At 43.4% G+C, this 19,940-nt stretch overlaps 1 protein-coding gene across 3 annotated transcripts; it reads left to right on the top strand.

The window, feature by feature from the left end:
• The first annotated feature begins 462 nt into the window (after nucleotides 1-462).
• On the top strand, nucleotides 463-15,098 carry Kctd18 (potassium channel tetramerization domain containing 18). 3 transcript variants are annotated; one of them, XM_036173748.1, is made up of 7 exons: nucleotides 463-579; nucleotides 3,178-3,403; nucleotides 3,972-4,183; nucleotides 6,273-6,466; nucleotides 7,646-7,740; nucleotides 10,789-10,891; nucleotides 13,179-15,098. In XM_036173748.1, exons 2-7 carry the CDS (start codon nucleotides 3,247-3,249, stop codon nucleotides 13,672-13,674), a joined length of 1,257 nt encoding a protein of 418 aa, XP_036029641.1. In that variant the 5' UTR covers nucleotides 463-579; nucleotides 3,178-3,246; the 3' UTR covers nucleotides 13,675-15,098. The 3 variants fall into 3 exon arrangements, with proteins under 3 accessions (XP_036029641.1, XP_036029642.1, XP_036029640.1); XM_036173749.1 differs by lacking the exon at nucleotides 463-579 and adding an exon at nucleotides 585-631; XM_036173747.1 differs by lacking the exon at nucleotides 463-579 and adding an exon at nucleotides 1,282-1,675.
• The last annotated feature ends 4,842 nt before the right edge of the window (nucleotides 15,099-19,940 follow it).

Below are 19,940 nucleotides of genomic sequence, written 5' to 3'. Positions count from 1 at the left end.
GGAATGGCTGTTCCCCCTCCTCAGTTTTCCTTCCTGTAAGAAGAATAAAACTACCATCTTATTCTGATGGATGAAATCTCCGAAGATCTAATAAAAAAATATTTCTAGAAACCAACTCCCCACCTTTTTACAGTGGTCACAGACTAAAGAGTACCGTGTGAAAAAGCCTTGTAAGCCACGAACTATGCAAATGGATGTAACCAAGTTGTGTATTTATGAATGGAGCAGCTTTTCCCCTGGGCTAGAAGAAAGACATCCTTTTCCCCGGAGAGGAGGACCGAGGCGGGGCCCAGACTCGCCGGATGGTTCTGGGGGAGGCGTGGCCACCGCCGTCCGGGGGCGGGGCGTGACCGCCGTCCGGGGGCGGGGCGTGTCCGCCGCCATCCGGGGGCGGGGCGTGCCCGGGGCGTGGCCTCCTCCCTCCCTCCCCTTTCGGCGCACTGCGCGTCGGGACCGCACGGGGGCGCCGCGGGGGCGCTCAGCTCCACCAGTCGCCGAGCATCCGAGTGGGCGACGGCTTTACTTCCGCGTCCGGCCCCGCGGCGTCGGGCGGCTGCGCCGAGGGCCGGACGGCCGCAGGTCAGTAGGCGGTCGCCGCTCCGCCCGCCGGTGTGAAGGAACCCGGCGCCGGGTGGGTGGCGGGCCCCGAAGCCTTAGGGGCCTCCCGGGGGAGGCCCGGCCGCTCCGATGACACGGGCGCCTCGGCGTGCAGGCGGGTCCGCCGGCCCAGGGAGGATCCCGGCCGGGCCTGGTGATCCCCGGCCGCCCGGCCCGCTTTGGTCCAGGCTGGTGGCCGAGGGGCGTGAGCCCTCTGAACTGTGTTTCTCGAAAAGTGGGGTCGGCTCGCCGATCCCCGCCTCCCAGACTTTGTGAACCAGACCCTGCCGTGGCCGGGGAGGCTGCCTGCCTTTGCAGCAGGCATCCTCGACGGTTTGGTGCGGATGGTGGTGAGGGAACCCTGTCTTCACACAGCATGAGGCCTCGGGGGGTGCATCCGAGCAGTGCCCTCCCCCGGGGCTGGCCTCGTGCTGCGGTCGGTCCCCAGATGGCAGCTGATAGCGGAGGGCCTACACGTATCAGGAGCCCCGGTGGTGGAGCTGTTCAAAGGGATGGTGGTCTGTTGGGTGCATCCATGGGAACCTGAAGCTGGTCCCTCAGGTTCACCTGGCTGCCCTGGGTTAGGACTGACTCCACGGCTTACGAACAGGCAGGTTTGTGTGGACACACCGCACACACCAGTGATTTTTTTTTTTTTTTTTTTTGGACCCAGTATTCTCATCTCTCAGTAGGGACAGTAATTCTTGTCTGATAAAGTTTTCCTGTGACTTAGGTAATGTCAGTCTAGTTCTCTTCACAGTGTCTGGTACACAGTAAGCATTCAGTAAGTGGAAATTGTCGAGAATGACTCTGCCCTTGCTTATCTTGAGCTTATAGGGGAAAAATTTTTTTTAAAAAAAGTGGAGATTAAGCACATGGGGTAAAATCTGTATAAGAGTTTGTGCAAGGATTCTAACTCTGCACTGAAAGATCTCGCAAGAAATGAGGTTTATGTAGAAACAGGAAAAATAGAATTCTAGGGACCAGGTGACTGTGGAGAGTGCACGCACGCTGTCCCGTGCCTCATGATTGAATGGAGTGCTACTCCAGGACTTGGAGGCAGTAAGAAGTCACATCAGTAAGTGGTTTTGGAAGACTGAACCTTGTTGGATTCCTAATGGTTTTTGTCTGTTGGCCTTCTTCAGATTCTAATGGTCTCCTCTCATTTTATTGGCATCTGGTGAAGTTGGTGCCCCTGGGATTGGTCACTTAGTTAAACTGAATTGGTATGGATATAGTTGAGTTTGGCGGCCATTTTAAGACTTGCTCTGAAAGTTTAGATAATTCAGGTTCTCAGTGATGAGAGTATGTGCTTTCAGCCCATTTCAGGTTTCGTAGAGAACCACAGTCATTTGTTAACAGTCTTCAAAATGGATAAAGAAACTTTGAAAAAAACTTCCCCAAAGCTTTGGCCATTTTAAAATGAAAGAGCTGGATGGCCGACAAGCCAACATCTGTAGATGCAGAGCAATCTGGCTACCTGTATAAATAGAATTCAGTTTTGGACATTTTATTTTTGTGTATGTGGGTATTTTGCCGGCATCCATGTCTGTGGGCCATGTGCACTCAGTGACCACAGAGGCCAGAAGAGGGTATCAGATCACTTGGAACTGGAGTTCCAGACAGTTGTGAACCATATGGTGCTGGGAATTGAACCTGGGTCTTCTGCAAGAATAGCCATGAGCTCTCGACCATGGGCCGGCCATCCCTCTAGCTCTTGGGATACATAAAATTCTGATCCCAGTTAATAAAGGATATGTTACTTAGTTATATAATTAACCGTGATTTAAAGACTACAGTTACCGGTAGTTTCTGCTCTGTTTCCTTAATCTCCAAAGTTTGTCCTAAGTTTCTCAGTGTATACCTAACGGGAAATTTTGTATCATCATGTATAATTTGTCATTTGCTGTATATTTAGTCCGTGCCATGCGCTCTTTCTTTCTTTCTTCCTTCCTTTCTTTCTTCCTTCCTTCCTTCCTTTCTTCCTTCCTTCCTTCCTTTCTTTCTTTCTTTCTTTCTTTCTTTCTTCCTTTCTTTCTTCCTTTCTTTCTTCCTTCCTTTCTTTCTTTCTTTCTTTCTTTCTTTCTTTCTTCCTTTCTTTCTTTCTTTCTTTTTTTTGTTACCTTAATTCTCTGGAGATCTTTGCACCATCTCTGTCTCTATTTTATAGATCAGGAAACAAGAAAATGAAGATAAGTGATTTACCCAGAGATTGTAATAAAATCCTGCGGCTCCCTGTGTTACACACTGATCTCTCCAGTCTAGATGGTTCCTTCAGACTTGTTAAGAACATACACGAGTGCCAGAGATCACAAGCATTTCTTGCCTTTGCTTTACATGTGCCTGACTATGCACCGTCATGTATTATTCTTTAAACAGTTATCAACTGTGATTTATAATCTGAATTTATAAACTGAATATTTATTAATCCCTCAGACACAAATTTTCCCAACTTAGCAGACTACAGATAACTTTCATATCACAGGAAATAGAACCTATTTAAACAATATTAAAATATATTTATCTTATCCATTTCTTTTTTTCAGCAAGGGCAGTGATATTTATCCTTTGTTTTCACAGAAGTCTGGGACTGCGATTGTTTCAACGTTTCTGAAAGCTCCAGGCAGAAGTTTAGGAGTCTGGGGGGCGATGGCAGGCCACAAAGCAGAGGAGCTGCTAGATATTCTTCGGCTGAACGTGGGCGGCTGCATCTACAGCGCCCGCCGGGAGTCCCTGTGCCGCTTTAAGGACTCTATGCTGGCATCCATGTTTAGTGGCCGCTTCCCTCTAAAAACAGACGAATCTGGTAAATGTCTAAAGTCCGGAGCATGACTGTGAATATTCATTCAAGTGGGAGTCTATTTTAATTTCCCTTTGATTTTCTTAATTGCGTTAGAATGTATTGTATTAGCCTGTTAATTGCTGAGCTTATTAGGACTGTATGGAGATTCACTAAGTACACAGAGAAATCAAATAGCACATAGAGAAATTAAATAGCAGTTTCTAAAATCAGTGATGCCGCTCTTGAACGTTGACAAAGAAGTGAGGTGATAGAGAGGCCAGCCATGACCCAATTATGGGGATGACTATGTTTTGAAAGTTGTTACTTTCTTGTGACATTCTGGGTGATGGTACTGAGGCTGACTATCTACCAGCTTCTCTGTGTTCTTCAAGGAAGAAAAAGTGTTTCCCTGGAGAAGCAGCTATCCTCACTGCTGCAGAATAGCCAGCCATTATAGAGTCAGTATTGCACGCCAGACTTGGTCCAGCCATGTACATTTGTATGAGCTGGTGTGCACAATGGGGAAATTGCCAGTCAGGAACAGAGGACCCAAACTGACAACCTGCACCATTGTCTTGGAACTGTTTTCCAGGGGCGTGTATTATTGACCGCGATGGACATTTATTTAAGTACATTTTGGATTATCTCCATGGAGAAGTTCAGATCCCCTCGGATGAGCAGACCCGAGCCGCCTTGCAGGAAGAGGCCGATTATTTTGGCATCCCTTATCCATACAGCTTGTCTGATCACTTGGCCAATGAAATGGAGACATATTCTTTAAGGTCAAATATAGAACTTAAAAAGGTCTTGGCATTTTCTCAAGTTTTAAAATACGTATTTATTATGCACAAAACAGTATGTTATTTTGCATAGTTTGTGATGTCACACATATCAAGCATGAGGCAGTTTGTAATCATTTTTTAACATGTGTCTTAATTACTCCTACTCATGTTTAAAGGCCAAAATTAATTCTAGGAAAAAAAGCTTTATTAAGTTTATATACCTCGCCGAAGATGTAACACTTTTGATTCTTTTTAATAGAACTATTCTTCTAAAGTTGTGATTTTGAGACAGGGTCTCACTATGTAGTCCTGGCTGGCCTGGAACTGGCTTTGTTGATCAGGCTGGCTTTGAACTCATAAGAGATCCATCTGCCTCTGCTTCCTGAGTGCTGGGATTAAAGGTGCATACCACTACACTTGGTTTCTGAAGTTCTTTTCCAAACTAGAGAAATACTATCATTAATGAGGGTGTGATAGTATTATTTTATTTACTAAGATAAACTTGTTTTTAAAATAATTGTTCTGCTAAAAATAAACTCTTACCTGACTTAGTGAGTGTAGCAATCTGTCTTAAGACATGCTGAGTTCACTTTGAGATCAGCAAATCTTTATAAAAGGACATTTTTATTTTATATCACACTTTAAAGATCTTTACATGACTTGAAAAGCTTTATTATCTATGTCCTATTAATGGGTGTTGTATTTGTTGCTATTTAGCACATAAGAACATTATTTCCGTTGTCAATTGTTGATCCTGAAAATTGGTATGAGCTGATTTGAGCTTTAGATTTTGATGTCAGTTCAGGGAGCAAACTGATGGATGGTTGGTTATTAGGAGCGCAGCACAAAATGCCCTTTAGGAATTTTTGGGGGTGTATGGATTCTGCTACTGATGTTTCATACATTTAGTTGCCAAGTGTGAGTCTTGACAGTGCAGCTTACTGAAATGCAGAAGAGGGCTAAAGAAAGCCTTGTCTGAAGATTAGAGAGGGCTAGCATTCATCTTAGAGTCCCAACTCTATCGTCTTCAACTCCTGATTTGTATTAAAAAAGGATGAAGTGTGCCTGCATTTATTCCAGCAGCCAAAACTCATTTATTTCAAATTGGCACCTATGGAATCCAGTTCTTGCCCTGGAACAGTTTATAGTGTGGTTTGGAATTCTTATAGGTGCACACATGAGATCAACAGAGGGGTTATTTAGCAGTATTAAATGAAAATGCAAGCCATGTGAGGACCCTGGCTTCCTTACCGAGTAGGTAAGCGGTAGGCGTCCTCTTCATGTCCCCTGTTCTCGCAGACACTAATGACAGACACAGCAGACGAAGATGCGTATCCTGAATGTGTTTAGAACAGCAGTGCCGTTTCTCACAGGGAAGGCCTCTGCCACGGTCCTGGGAGGAGCCCCGTGTTCTGTGTTCCCGGTGCTGTCACAGCTGGACTCAGTACACGGTGTGCTGATAGACCAGTTGTCTGTCTGTGCGTCTGCTATGAACTCCGAGTATGTGGGCTATCCCTCTTCTTCACTCCAGGACCTAAGAGTACTCAGGAGAGAGTGGGTACTTACTATGCGAGTGAATGAATGACTTCGGTGTGTAAATGCCAGACGAGTTCAGACACCGCCGGGCCTCACCATAGCGGCCTTGCAGTGTAGAAGAACAAATTCATTTGATTAATCCGAAGTTGGAATTTGGAGTTGAAAATAAGGACCAGCGATGGGGCCAGCTAATAGAAAGAAAAATGGAGGTCAAGTGAGACGTTTGAGAAAATGTTCCAGTGAGGAAAGTGAAGATCTAACTTTCAGTTGTTATATGAAGATTGTAAAATTAGAAGTGGTGATAACCAGCCAGAAGAAGAGCTCGGGAGAAATTCTGTTTGGAAAAGTATTCTCTCTAAATGAAAAGTTACTGAGATTTTTGTTGTTGTTACAAAGGGAAAAACCTCCCTCTAATTAATTCATTTATGATTTATGTTTATAGACTAAGTTAAAATTTATGATCTTTTTATTTCTCTTTATGACCAGCTCAAATTTTAGCTTTACATGAAAGTAATATAGCACATTTATCTTTTGTTCCATAATTAAATCGAAGTATATATATGTATTTGCTTTAGGCTTTAACAGACTTCTGTGATTCATATGGCTTAGTCTGCAATAAACCAACAGTTTGGGTTCTCCACTATCTTAACACATCTGGAGCAAGCTGTGAGAGCAGAATTATTGGTGTCTATGCTACAAAAACTGATGGGACCCACGCCATTGATAAGCAGTTGGGAGGAAGAATCCACAGCAAAAGCATCTTCAAAAGGTATGCTCAGACATGAGTGTGAGAAAGAACAAAATAAAGTCTTGGTGTCTTTGTACCTTTTTTTTTTTTTCTTTTTTGGTTTTTCAAGACAGGGTTTCTCTGTGTAGCTTTGCGCCTTTCCTGGAACTTGCTTGGTAGCCCAGGCTGGCCTCGAACTCATAGAGATCCGCCTGGCTCTGCTCCCGAGTGCTGGGATTACAGGCGTGCGCCACCACCGCCCGGCCATCTTTTCCAGAGGCTGTGGGCCTGGCTCAGTGCAGAGCCCTCAAAGCTGTGGGATGGCGCTTCTGGAGTGGGTGAGCATCAAACCCTTGCACAGAGACTTTGGTCCTGTCCTTTTGCAGGATCGAGAACAGTGGTTCTCAGTGCCGTGAGCCTCAAGTCCCACGATAGGCCTTTATAGAGTGAAAAGGAAGAAAAGCTGTATGCCTAATATCTCCTCTAACCACAGTGTGGGCAAAGCGCTAGCCTAGAGTCACCAGGCCCACAGAGTGACCCAGGGCCAGCCAGACTGTGCCTGTGTCTGTCCCTTTCAGGGTTAGGCTTCTGTGACTTAGACATGTAATAGTACTTATACATTTAAAGTCACTTAACACATTTTCTGTCTTCTGTATGTTCTTTGAGAGTGAAGTGGGTCACATGCAGTCACTGGTCCATAGCCATATAAGCTGGCTTTCAGAAGACAGAAGCGCTGTCCTTTCTGAATCCTTTCTAGGCAACAGTGTCGAAGCATCTGGTGCAAGGAAAATGGCATCCAAGTTGGACCTTTTGTTTTATTGGCTTTTTGTTTGTTTATTTTTGAGACAAGATCTCACTGTGTAGCCTTGGGTGGCCTGGAACACAGAGATCTGCCTGCCTCGGCCTCCTGAGTGCTGGGAGTAAAGACATGCACCACTGTGCCCAGCGACATATATACAATTTTAAAAATATATTAATGTATTTTCATATTGTGGAATTGACAAATACTGCCATGAAAAGGAGATCAAATTTATATTAGACTATGATGGGATTTATGAGTGCACACCTAAGCTTAGGTTAGGGTCATAGAGGAACAACTTGGTGCTTAGATATTTTCTAACTTGATTATCAAGTATTTATTGAGCATATGTTAACTGGTTATAAATAGACATATTCATACATAAGTAGTAGATTTTCATTACGTTTTTGCAATGTTTCTAGAGAGGCGGGAAATAATGTTCAATACATTTGGAGCTATTACTCCGTAGCTGAGTTGAAGAAAATGATGGATGCCTTTGATGCCTGGGAAGGAAAAGGTACAGTACAATTCTTTTGTTTCATGGACACAGGTGTGCTTCTCTCTCCCTTGTTTTCTTTTTGAGACAAGGTCTTCTGCTGTAGCTCAGGCTGCCCTAGTGTATACCTTATAGCCTAGTGCAGCAAGCCTGGGACTTGGGGCTAGCCTGCTCTGCCCCTCAAGGGCTGGGAGTATAGCCTTGCCTTACCCTGCAGTCAATCCCCAAACAGAAAGTAAGAGTAAACGTGGCGTCTCTTTCTCTCTCCACAGCCCTTGCTTTGTCCTCCCTCCGCCCCGCTCTTTCTAGGAGTGCACTTTTTAGTGTGTCAGCTGTCTGTCGTCATAAGGTGACAGCAAGTTTGCTTTCAAGCCTTACACCGTGCACGAGTTGCTAGATACTGTTGTCTGTTTATAACTCAGTGACGTCACGTATGCTTCTCCTTGTGCTTACTTAATTACACAGGAGTTTATTTAGACCTGTGGAGTAGCTGGTGGCGCTCGCTCTAAGCAGTGCTTCTAACCTGAGCATAAGATGTAAGCAGAGGAGGCTGGGATTGGCTTAGCAGGTCAAGGTGCTTTTCACCAAGCCGGATGACCCAAGTTTAATTCCTAGAAGCCTGATGGTGGGAGGAGAGAACTGACTCCTGTAACTTGCCCTCTGACCCCCAGGGTAGACCCTGCCATGTCCATGTTGGCACAAAATAAAATAAATGTTTATAAAAAAAGGAGAACAAATGAACAAAGACCGGAATTGATAGGACATGTGGCTCACTCCTGTGTGCTCAGCACTAAGGAGGCTGAGGCAGGAGGCTCACTGAGTTCAAGGCTAGCCTGGGCTATCTAGTGAGTTTTAGAGCACCCTGGTTTAGATAGCTAGACTCTGTTTGAAAACAAACAACTAAAAGTATCGAGTTGAAAATGTACTGATGCATCCTGAATTCTTATTCTGGGTTTTGGATTGAAGTGATTTTGATTTTGTTTGGGGGTTGGTTCTGGGGATCTAACCTAGGGGCTTCATGTTCAGAAGGCAAGCACTCTACCAACTGAGCTAAGTCCCCAGCCCTTGATGTTCATATATCTACTTTTCTAGACTTTCCAGGTGATGTACAGTGAATGCGAATCATGTATAGGTAGGAAAGAAAAGGTTATAGTTGAGAATGGTAACTCCAGCCATAGTTCCCGCACTGGGAGGCAAAGGCAGGGGGATGGCCAGCTCGAGGCTAGCCTACTGGACTATGTAGCCGTAAGCTATCTCAGAACACCAGCATTCAAATAAGTTGCATAAACTAGTTGCAGGGACCCATCCTACAAAAGAGTACTACTCAGCAGTGACACTCACGTGCACCATGTTTATATAATCAGTGGGGACAATCTTGATAGAGCACATTGAAGACACCAGGCACAGTGTGGCTGTGCTGTGACCCGTTCCTATGACATTCTGGAGGAGCCAAAACTAGCACTATAAGGGAAGTGCCGACTCGGAAGTGGTATGAGGAAACTGAGGTGTGACAGATGAAATCCATTGAACTGTGTCCCTTAAAGAATAAATGTTATTTGATGTAAATTTTATTATGAATTTGACTTGAAAAGCCAGGCTAACTTAATGGACCAGGTTTAGGAATACTTTCGTAGCAAAAAATACAGTTTTGGGAATCGTAGTCAAGTAGTTCTAGTGTGGACCTTAATGAGGATGGTTGAGTTCTTGAGTATTAGATAGATCTGTTATATATAAATTTTATATGCCCAGTTTACTAAGGTAGTCATGTTTACCAGAACTTCAATGCTTGAAAAAGACACTGATCTCATTCTGAGGACTTGAGACTTATTAATGTAAAAATTAAAACAATTTTGCATTGAAGATTATTTTTTAGCTATTTTTTGTGTGTATAATTTTTATGTGTTTTTGAGTGAAGTAACATGATGTAGAAAGAACTGGTTTAGAATGTGGATGTATCGGTGGCATTTGCTGCATATAACCTGTTCAGCAACCCCCAGCTATCTAGTTCCAAAACATCTCGTCATCTCCGAGGGAACTCCAATGCTCCACGCTCTCTTGCAGCCCTTCCCAACTCCAGGCTTCTTTCTGTCAAAGTGGATTTACCTGTCCTTGATGGTTCATGTAAATGGGATCATAAAATATGTGACCTTTCACATCTGACTTCTTTTACTTAGTATAATACCTCTGAGGCCCATAAGAATACATTTTTAAACTTTGAATCAGAGGGGATCAGATTTAAAAAATAGAATGAACTCAGCTGAAATCTTGGCTTAATTTATTAGCTGAGATTATTCGTGTTTAAAGGTTTGTTTTATTTTTTATTTGTGTGTGTTCCCACATGTGTGCATGTATCTGTAGAGACCAAAAAGAGTTGTCAGATTCCACCTGAGCTGGAGTCCCAGGCATTTGTGAGCTGCTTGACATGGGTCCTGTTAACTTGCTACAGTCCCCTTCAAGAGCAGCACGTGCTGTTAACTACTGAGCCAGATCTGGTGACAGTGGTTTGCAAGGTCTTTCACAAATAGATCCACTTGCTGGTCACAGTAGTCCAATGCAGCCGACAAAGTGGAACCAGCATTGCACACATCCTTTGCACCTTGAACCTACACTGCAACTGTTTGTAAAGTCCTGGAGGTTTTCAGAGTGCTTAACCTGTTCTAAGCAGTTCGTGTTTATTAATTTATTTAATGATCCAGCAGCCATGTGGGGAATATACTGTGATAATTAGCATTTTGCCAAGGAAAGGAAACTTTGGATGACAACATAACTTTCCCAAGGTCACATTAGTGAGTGACAAAGTGCGATTTAGACACCGGGTCAGAGCCTGTGCCTTAACCAGTGCACATGCAGTCACTTGAGCAGCCATAGAGCCCTGGTTTGCAGCAGCTCTTCTTGGACCCAACTCATGAGCTGTGTCACTGGCCTGGAGCCACTGGCAGGAGCTTCCTGTTAGTGTTGTGCACACTTCCATCCATCACCTGGGAGGAACAAGCTACAGACAGCTTCTGGGCAGTCTTAGATGACACAGTGTTTCCCCGGGGCTCTCTTAATTATCTTTTTATCTTCAAGGTGTAAGCTACTGGCGTGTGCCCCATGAGCTCATAGAGTGTTGGACTCTGGAAGAACGGCCTTTACATGGAAGCCTGCGTCATATGGCCCCCATCCGAAAGAGGTCATGTGTGATTCCTGTTTTGTTTTCAATAGATATTTTTGTCATCATCATTAAGGGGGAATGAATAATAACTCTTGACTGTACCAAGCTTATTAATCACCTACTTATTAGTGAAATTATTGAGGCCACTCCACGTAGTTAAAAGGGAGGTTTATTTTGTGGGGTAACTTACAAATGAAAGGGTAGGTTGCAGGGTCTGGCAAAGGTATAGCACAGTACAGCGGTGTTCTCTGGAGAACTCTGCTCGGACTACCTCCAGCGTCCAGGGTCCTGGAACCAAGAGAGCCCTCTCCTCTCGATCCTGGGTCTTCAGCTTCCTCCCTCAGCCCTGCCTTGTGGGCGTGACCATTACCAAAGCCTCAATGGGGGTTGGAACTTCTGGGATGGCTACCCACTACACCTACCTGAATATTCTACATTATCTTCGAAATAATGAACTCAAGAAATTAAAAATTTACCAAAATGTTGGAAAGGTCTGGTTGTGGATGTGAGGTATGCTCTTGTTAGGAGAAGGTGGCTGTAGGAAGGTAGTGGACACTGGGAATGCTGTGGTAGGCATTTCTCCCCCACAGAAGTGAAATCCCAGGCTTTCTTGGCAGTAGTCAAAAGTCCGCATAGGCTTAGTTCTTGACATTTCCCATGGCTTCTGAATTCTTTTCCTTTTTTTCCCTTTTCTATTTCCACAAATAGCATTTTTAGTTGGTAATGTTCTATTGGCATTAACTCACTCCACGGCTGTGTCTTTAGCCATGTCTTACGTGCATATGAAATTGCATTTCTGTTTTCATGTCTCAGTTTTGTCCATAGCATCAGGTAATCGTGTTTCTTGATCACTTTTCTGAGTTTGATTCAGAGCTGGAATTTCAAACTTGCTTTCTTACTTTTGCCCTCTGGATTGGTCAACGAAATGAAGAGAATTTGATGCAGTTTTTAGAAATCATCTCTTTGCAACACTGTATTTTTTTAAAGGACACTAATTGCATTATAATTCTGCCATTCAACCAGCAGCAAACACCGAGTCTAGAGCAGTCGTTCTCAATTGGGAAGGATTTTTTGTGTACTCTTCCCTCCCTGAAATAGTTAGCAATGTTTGGAGTTTTTTGGTTGTGCTTTGTAGGAAGGTGGATACTACTGGTGTCTTGTAGGTAGAGGCCAGGGATACTGCACATATCCTACTGGCAGCTTCCCCCCAAACAAAGAATTACTTTACTGACACGGTGATTGTACCAAGATGGAGAGACCTTGGTACAGAGTCTAGTTACATAGACAGGAAACAAGGCAGACAGGAATGGCTGATGGTCACCTCCCTCTTTGTCAATGATCTTTGAGATTTCATTTTGGATGTATAGACAATGAAAGTGATGTATAATTATGTTCAGTAGCATTTTAAAGTTGAGTACATTATATTAGCATTCTTTGCTATGTATGAGAATTTTCATAAAACTAGGCTAGGATTCTGTTTCCAAGGACAAGTGTTCACCACGCGGCAGTTGCTTCTAGCCCCCTCCCCCCCCAAAAAAATACTGTGGAGAGGAAGTGCACTGGGAGGCTCCTGCTCCCCGTGTGTTCAGAAGTGTCTTAGGACAGTTGTCCAGTGGAAAACCAGTCACAGTTCTAAGGTCGGCAGAGTTTCCCTGTTTATAATGAATGGTCGAGTCAGTTCAGGACTCTCTTGAGTAGTTTGTTCAGTACTGTTCATATTCAAAAGTACTTACCTTTAGAGTGGACCTGACTGTTCTAGCAGGACCCCCAATGTGTCTCATGGCATGCAGACTCTCTGGGTCAGGACAGGGTGACTGGCTAATACAGCTGTAGCAGTTGGCACAGGCGTCTTTCCTGAGGCCCTCCAGCCCTTTCTGTGTCAGCAGGGATCTTAAAGCTCAAGTTGGAGACTAGCATTTATTTGGCTGTGAACTTCCCTTTTCTTGTTAGTAAGCTTGTAAATTCTGCAGTTCTTGGGGGTGGGGGAAAGCACTGAATATTCTTGATTCTTGTGTGGATCACAGCAGAGCTCTTGGGAACAGGTGATAAGTAGTCCAGTTCTTAATCAGCACTCCAGACTCTCACTGGTCGAATTAGGTGTGATTTGAAGATACAGATTGCAAAGCCATTGAAACCGTCTCTAGCGATCATGTTACTTCACAGTTGACCTTGGTGGGGATGAGAGATGAGGTGGGTTGCTGTCTACAATGCTGTCTGTACTTCCTGCCTGCCTTTTTGTGAAGCCTGAGGGTGAACTTTGGAGACAAAGAGTAAGTGCTGAAACAGGATGCTTCTGTGTTTCCAGGCGGCTGCTGACCCTCAGGGAAGAGGATGAAGGTGTGAACTGTAAAACTGGTCCTAAGCCGGTCAGGTTTTTGGGTCCTTCCACAAGCACCCAAATTAAAGTCAAGAACTCTGCTTCTGTGAGGGTGTCACCCATCAGTGCTGCCCAGATCTCCTCTCAGGCCACAGCAAACCGGTCTCAAAGAGGCAGCTATGGAAAGGCAGCCCAGTGCTCTGTGGCGACGAGGACACCTGGGCATGCTCCTGCTTCCCCTCATGCCCAGAGTGCTGAGAGCCAAGCCATACAGCCACCACCAGCCAAGGTGCTCCTCTCTGGCCAGAAGTCTCCGCCCCACCGAGTGATCAAGCTGAGGAGGACTCCACTGTGTGGGGTGCCTTCCCTGCTGCCCACCCCCTCAGCAGGGAGCCAGGCTGGCTTCCCCCAGCAGCCTTCTCTGGAGGCTTCCATCACTTGGGGTATGCGGACTGAGTCCAGGGAAGACCAGCCTGATGGGTAGTGGACTGGAAACTGTCTGTCTGTCCTGCAGCTTCCAGTGCGCTGATTTCAACAAGTGAGCTCTGTTCTTGTTGCAGAAGGGAAACTCATGTGGGTGTTTAGGATTGTTACAGGAAAAGTGAATTCCATGATGTGGGAGTGGAGGAGGAGACTCGGTGCTTGCGATACCACTTAGTGTTTTTCTAAGGTTGTCTGTGTGCAGGTTGGTTTCTAGTTTTGAATTTTAAGCTTTATTTAAATGGTTAATCACCAGAGATGTTCCCCTTTTTTGCAGTGATACTAGCCACTTTTGTAATGTTACTCCTGTAGTCCAAGGGTAGGAGTGAGGCCTAGCAGATGAGCTCCTGTAGATGGAGAGGGGACCAGTGCTGGCCACACTGTGGGGTGGCCAGGAGAGTCTCCGAGGGACTGTGTCCACAGCTGCTCACAGTTGCTCATTCTCCAAAGACAGCAGATGACGGGGCAGGGGGAAGAATATAGTCAAAGGCAGCCTTGGACGCACTTGACCGGCCGTCTTCTTTCCTAGGTTGGCTCTTCACCTAGATCCCGTTAGCAGATGTGTCTTCAGACACCACAGGGGTACGTGTGGTGAGAGCTGTAGAATGGGTTTGGGAATGGTTCCAGTTTTAATTTGAATAGTGAAGTTTTGAAGTGCTTTGAAGAAGAGAAGTTAAATAAGTTTAACTCTTTAACTCAAGTTAGTTTGTTCTTAGAAGTGGCCACTGAAGAGTCCTTCTGATTATACACGATGTTTTATGCATACAATTTCCAGATAACTTGAATTTCATATTTTTAAACAAAATATTTTGATTAATCCTCTATTTTTTCATGACCATTGAATTGGATGTGCTTACTCTTTTATATTATGTTTGGTAATTGGATTGTACATTTCTGCTTTTCATGAGCACTGTGCCTCAAGTGTTTTAAAGATGGTTCATTGGGTAGTGTGCTCCTTACTCGGACCCTGGACATGTACTTGTATTGCTTTGAAAGAGTGAGGCAGGTATACTCATGGTGTTTTCTTTTAAATAAATAAAACATTTCCACAAAAAGGTGACATTTTATGTGACTTATTTAAACTTGGCATCCTGCAATAGTTGAGAGCTTACTAATTTATATAGGGCTTCTATTCCTGTTTCCAGAATTACTTTGTCTTGCTAATCCATGAAATAATAAAACCAACTTTGAATAAACATCTACTGGTGCCTTTCTAAGAAGGTGGTTGAGCTGAGTAAGAAGGCTTTTAACTGAAGATCCATAATGACATCCTGGAATATATAAGCTATTTTAAAGAACTCAAGCAACTTGAAAAATTAAAAGTGAGTGAGTTCTTGGGACTACCAATTTGCATATTACACTTATTATTTAATCTAGGATATTTTGAAGTGCTAATTCATATATAAGAAAAAATGTACTAATGCACATAAAATGCATGTTTTGTATCAAAGACTATTGGGGTCCAGCCCCTCTAGAGTCTTTTTCCAGAGTTCCAGAAAAGATGCTACCAGCAGCCAGTTAATTAATCTGAAGGGTTCTTGAATAAATCTGTATACATGAAACTCTTTAGTCCATTCACTTTATTCTTCTAAGTCAAAATCTCTCCACACAGCTTCGATTCTGCTCTCATCCTTAGCTCCTCTCTGTCCCTTCCTCTCTCATCCTCTCCTTGTTCTATCTAAATTCCTTCCATCTGCATCCCCCTCCTCTCTCTCCAGTCCAGTTTAAATACACATACAATCCAAAATTCTGTGACTCCCAGCTTTCTGCTTGGGCGAGGCCAGTCTGCTTGGTAGCTAGGAAGCCTGCTTCTTGATGCACCTGGTGTGGGAAAGCCCTTTTGTTCTGAGTTAACTGTTAAAGGGGAAGTCTAGAGATACTTTTGGGCTGTGAGAGAAAGGAGGGTTAAACTTAATTTGCACAAGAAGCAAAGGCTTTTACCTAACATCCTCCTGGCCTTGGCGGTTGTCTCCTTAGGGATACTTGCCTTAATTCAGGAGACTAGCAGGTGGTCTGGATGCTTATTTCTGCAGTCTGTCCTTAGAAAGTCTGAAAGGTATCTCAGATAAAATGCTTTTGTCCAGAATGTTGGGGTCCACAGAAGTTTCCTAGTGCAATCCGAGCTTGCTTTACACTGCATTAAGGGATGGCTTGAACACATTCATGGTTACCAGGTGCTTGGAATGTTCTGCACTTGGATGTGCTGGGGGAGGCTTTTTGTTCTACCCCTTGATACTCCTTTAAAAGCCCTTTAGAAGAGACAGAAGGGGCCAGTGGGTTTTGATCCAGGCCCTCCCAAGGCTATCCTGTGTTTCTGTTTCTCTCCCTCTATATTTCTATCTAAATATTTCTCACTTCTCCTTCCTCAAGAGTACCCTGTGAGGAAAAGTGGAAGCAGGTCTCCCTCAAATGGCTACAGAAACATGGTCCAGGGACTTGGTGGAAGGAGTTGGGGGATAGAGGGCTCTGTGGGAAGTTAGGGCATGCCTGATTATTGGAATTTAAGGCAGGAGTAAACTATTTTCGGGAGTGAAAGGGGCTGATAGATGCCCTAGTAAGGCTGCAGTGTATATTTCTTTCTATGTATAAAAATTAAGGGAAAAAATGTAAGGTAAGGTAGTAATATAGTGTAGAGAAAACAGGATAAGAAGAAAAAAATATAAAGTAGAATTCAGGAATATAGGATAAGAAAAAAATTAGGATAAGATAAGCAACAAGACAGAGGAACTATGTCCTTAATTTTCTAACTATCGGGCTATGAACGCAAACTGAGAAAAATCAGAGGGGAAAAAAATCTATCAAAGAGGAAAAATAAGTGGGGAGAAAAAAGTTCCCGTGGGAAGCTTTTGGTCCCAAGTGGCAGGGGAAAGAATTTTCCCTGAAGCAGATGCAGGTGAAATAAAACTGTATGGAATCATCATACCATCAGAATTTGTTTCCTCTTGGCCATGAAGCCAAAGTTTAGAGAGCAGAAGTTTTGGGGAAACTTGGTGGTTGTTCTCTCTCAAAAACTGAAAGCTTTTCTTGGGAAAAACTTAATTTTTCTCTTAAAAAAACTAAAAAGCTTTTCATATCTTTGCTTCTCAGATTTTCTCTTTCTGTAAGAGCAAAATTAGATTCACCTGGAAACCTATGGGAAAAAATCACTTGTGGTTTGCTCTAAGAAAAAACAAAAAGACCTCTTGGAACAAGGCAAATCCTCTCTGCCAGCCCTGTCTCTTTTAAATTAGTATTAGAAAAAAATAGCCAGAGTTCCCTGAGGCAAGGGGTTGGCAAGAGAGTCCCAGCAGAAAACAGAGAAGGAACAGATTCCTCCCCGAAAGGTATAGGACCTGGGGAAAGCTGCTAGCGTAAAAAAGCAGGGTCTAAGTTCCAAGCAGTAGCTGCAATGGTAGCACGGGGAAAACTGAGGCAGATTCGGGGAGAGAAGCCCCTACCTCCACAAGCAGTTAGCAGCGGAACAGAGCTATGGCTGAGGTATCTGAAGCTCTGCATCTGGGGGGAAGGAATGAGAGGAGACAAGACAAAGATCTATCTGGGAAAGAGTCTCTCAGAAAGGGCTGTGGAAAAGCTTTAAGTACTTTTATTTATTTATTTGTTTGTTTGTTTGTTTGTTTGTTTATTTATTTATTTATTTTCACTAACCCGGTAAGGCAGACGAACAAGCCACGAGGGAATTTTGCTTCTAGCACCAAAATGCCTGTCTGAAGTGCATGCAGACAGGCATTAGCTGCTTTGGGAACAGTATCAGGTGAAGGAAAAGCACTTATCAATGCCAGCTCAGAGAGAACAGAAATCTGATCTCCCATGGTAAAAAAGCAAAAATCTTGACTCAAAAACCTCTTGTCCTAAAAGCAGAAACTTGGCTTTAGTCATGTAAAGGGAGATTGGATGAGGTGTACTCGAAAGGCATTATGGGAAACTTAGTCCATAAGATCATTCATAATAGCGGGACAATATAAAGAAAGGCACCGTGGGAAACATAGTTTTTCAGATCAAAATGGCAGTACTGCCCAAAAAAAGTTTTGTTTTTTTTTGTTTTTTTTTTTTTTTTTCAGCTGCAAGTGAAGTTTTTTTTCCCCAAAGTTACTCCCCACAAACTAAGAACAAACAGCTTGTGTCTCAGGAGATGATAAAAACACTAATACCATTTATCAACAAGCCAATTTGAAACCCTTTAGAAAACAAGGCAAAATGGTCCTTACACTGAGACATTTTTCTGGGTGTGAAAAAAACTTATGAGATTGAGTTGTGCTTAAGATTCAAGAGAGAAACATTGGCATCATTAAAAAACAATCATGGGGGGGTGCTGGAGAGATGGCTCAGAGGTTAAGAGCACTGACCTCTCTTCCAGAGGTCCTGAGTTCAATCCCCAGCAACCACATGGTGGCTCACAACCATCTGTAATGAGATCTGGTGCTCTCTTCTGGCCTGCAGTCATACATGCTGTATACATAATAAATAAATAAATCTTCAAAAAAAAAAAACATGGTAAATTTAAAAAATTAAAAAAGGGGGAAATTTGTACCCCCAGGAGCTTGTTGGCTGTCTGAGTTTGATGATGAGTGTGGAACAGAGGAATGTCAGCTCCAATGAAAAGCTAAAAAATGGAGCTCAGAGCCACACCTCTTTTGATTATCGACAAATCAATGCAGGCTCCTTTGAGACAGTAGCTAAAAGCTGCCCAAGGAGTTTTTTCTAAAAGCTTTATGGCAGCTCAGTACAGTAGTTTTACTCTTGCCCTGAGGCAAGGCTTCTGCTGTCCCTGAGTGGCACTCAGGGATAGCTGTGATAAGTTTGGGTAAAGGGACAGCCCTAGTTGGAAACCATCTGCTGCTGAGTGCATCTCTGCCAGTTCTGGAATAGCTAAGAGAACCCGATGGGAAAGGTGACTTTGGGGGACTGGCATTGTTTGGAGTGTTATGGCCCCCTAGCAGCAAGTGTTACAGCCCCATAGCCACAGCACTCTTAACTAAATCCCAGGTTTTGGGGGAGTCATTGACGAATTAGGCTATTGTTTCTCCCTGTCAAGGGAACTTTAAGGAGGTTATCAAAGCTGATTATAAACTTTGAACTTTAGAAAGGATTTGTGTACTTACTATCTTGTTGATAGTTTAGTTAAGATATCTCTTCTAGATGTTAGTTAACAAATCTCTTCTAGATATGTGCTAAAGTTTGTAAAATAGATTTTGCTCTTGAATATAAGTTTGTAAGAAGTATAATATAAGTCTAAATGTTTAATGTAAAGTTGGAAAAGGTGTAAAATATGGATAGTGATAATAGGTCAGTTCAGAAATCTCTTCTAGATGTTTTAAGGTGTAAAATATGGATAGTGATAATAGTTTCAGTTCGGAGATCTCTTCTAGATGTTTTTCTAAGATTTATAAAGTAGTCCTATAGAATGTAAATTTAAATATGTATAGTGATGTAGGTTTGTAAGAAGTGTAAGTACATATAGTAAATAGTCATGATAGTTGTAAATATGTAATGTTCATACTAGAATTAAATTGGTGTTTATGAACCAGAGTTTGGTAAAGGCTAAGGGAATCTTTATGTTTGATGTAGTTCATTGGATGTGGTTTGAATCAAGAGTTTATTATTTTAGAAAAGGGCCTGGCACAGCCTAAGGCTGTTATAAACATCTTAAGACTCATTCCAAAATGATATTCCATCTTTGTCATCCTCTACTACTGTACTGGGAGGTGTGGCAGCTATAGAGATCATTGTGGATGGTTGTAAGCTCAATAAGAACTTGGGCCAGAGCTAAGTTAAATTCAGTACCCCCTCCTGCCAGATACTGAGAGCCAGAGATGGGCAACTTTCTCCTGATGGCTTCCAACCTAAGACAGAGTATGCTTGATGGAAAGCATATATCTATGGCAGGTAATGGAAGTAACAATCAGGGAGAATGACCTAAGACAGACCCCAGTCTATCTGAGGGGCCTGAGGAGGCTCTTTAAAAAATTAAGAAGAGGGAATTGATGGGATCCACAGAGGTTTCCTAGTGAGAGCTGAGCTTGCTTTACACAGCAGGGCTGCATTAGGAGATGGATTAACCATGTGCGTGGATACCAGGTATTTGGAATGTTCTGCACTTGGCTGTGCTGGGGGAGGCCTCTTGCTCCACCCCTTGGCATTCCTTTAAAAGCCCTTTAGAAGAGACAGAAGGGGCTGGTGGGTTTTGACCCAGGCCCTCCTGAGGCTGTCCTGTGTTTCTATCTGTCTTTCTCCCTCTATATTTCTTTCTAAATATTTCTCCCGCCTCAAGAG

Source organism: Onychomys torridus, chromosome 23 (genome assembly GCF_903995425.1).
Source record: "Onychomys torridus chromosome 23, mOncTor1.1, whole genome shotgun sequence".
NCBI lineage: Eukaryota > Metazoa > Chordata > Mammalia > Rodentia > Cricetidae > Onychomys > Onychomys torridus.
The sequence above is the reverse complement of the archived record's forward strand: the minus strand, read 5'-3'. Positions and strand labels throughout refer to the sequence as shown.

Bases quoted from the DNA above. Each gene is read 5' to 3' on its own strand.
- Kctd18 (XM_036173748.1), top strand. From the start codon at position 3,247: ATGGCAGGCCACAAAGCAGAGGAGCTGCTAGATATTCTTCGGCTGAAC. The intron at 6,467-7,645 runs GTATGCTCAGAC...CAATGTTTCTAG, and splicing joins AGCAAAAGCATCTTCAAAAG to AGAGGCGGGAAATAATGTTC. The intron at 7,741-10,788 runs GTACAGTACAAT...TTTATCTTCAAG, and splicing joins TGATGCCTGGGAAGGAAAAG to GTGTAAGCTACTGGCGTGTG.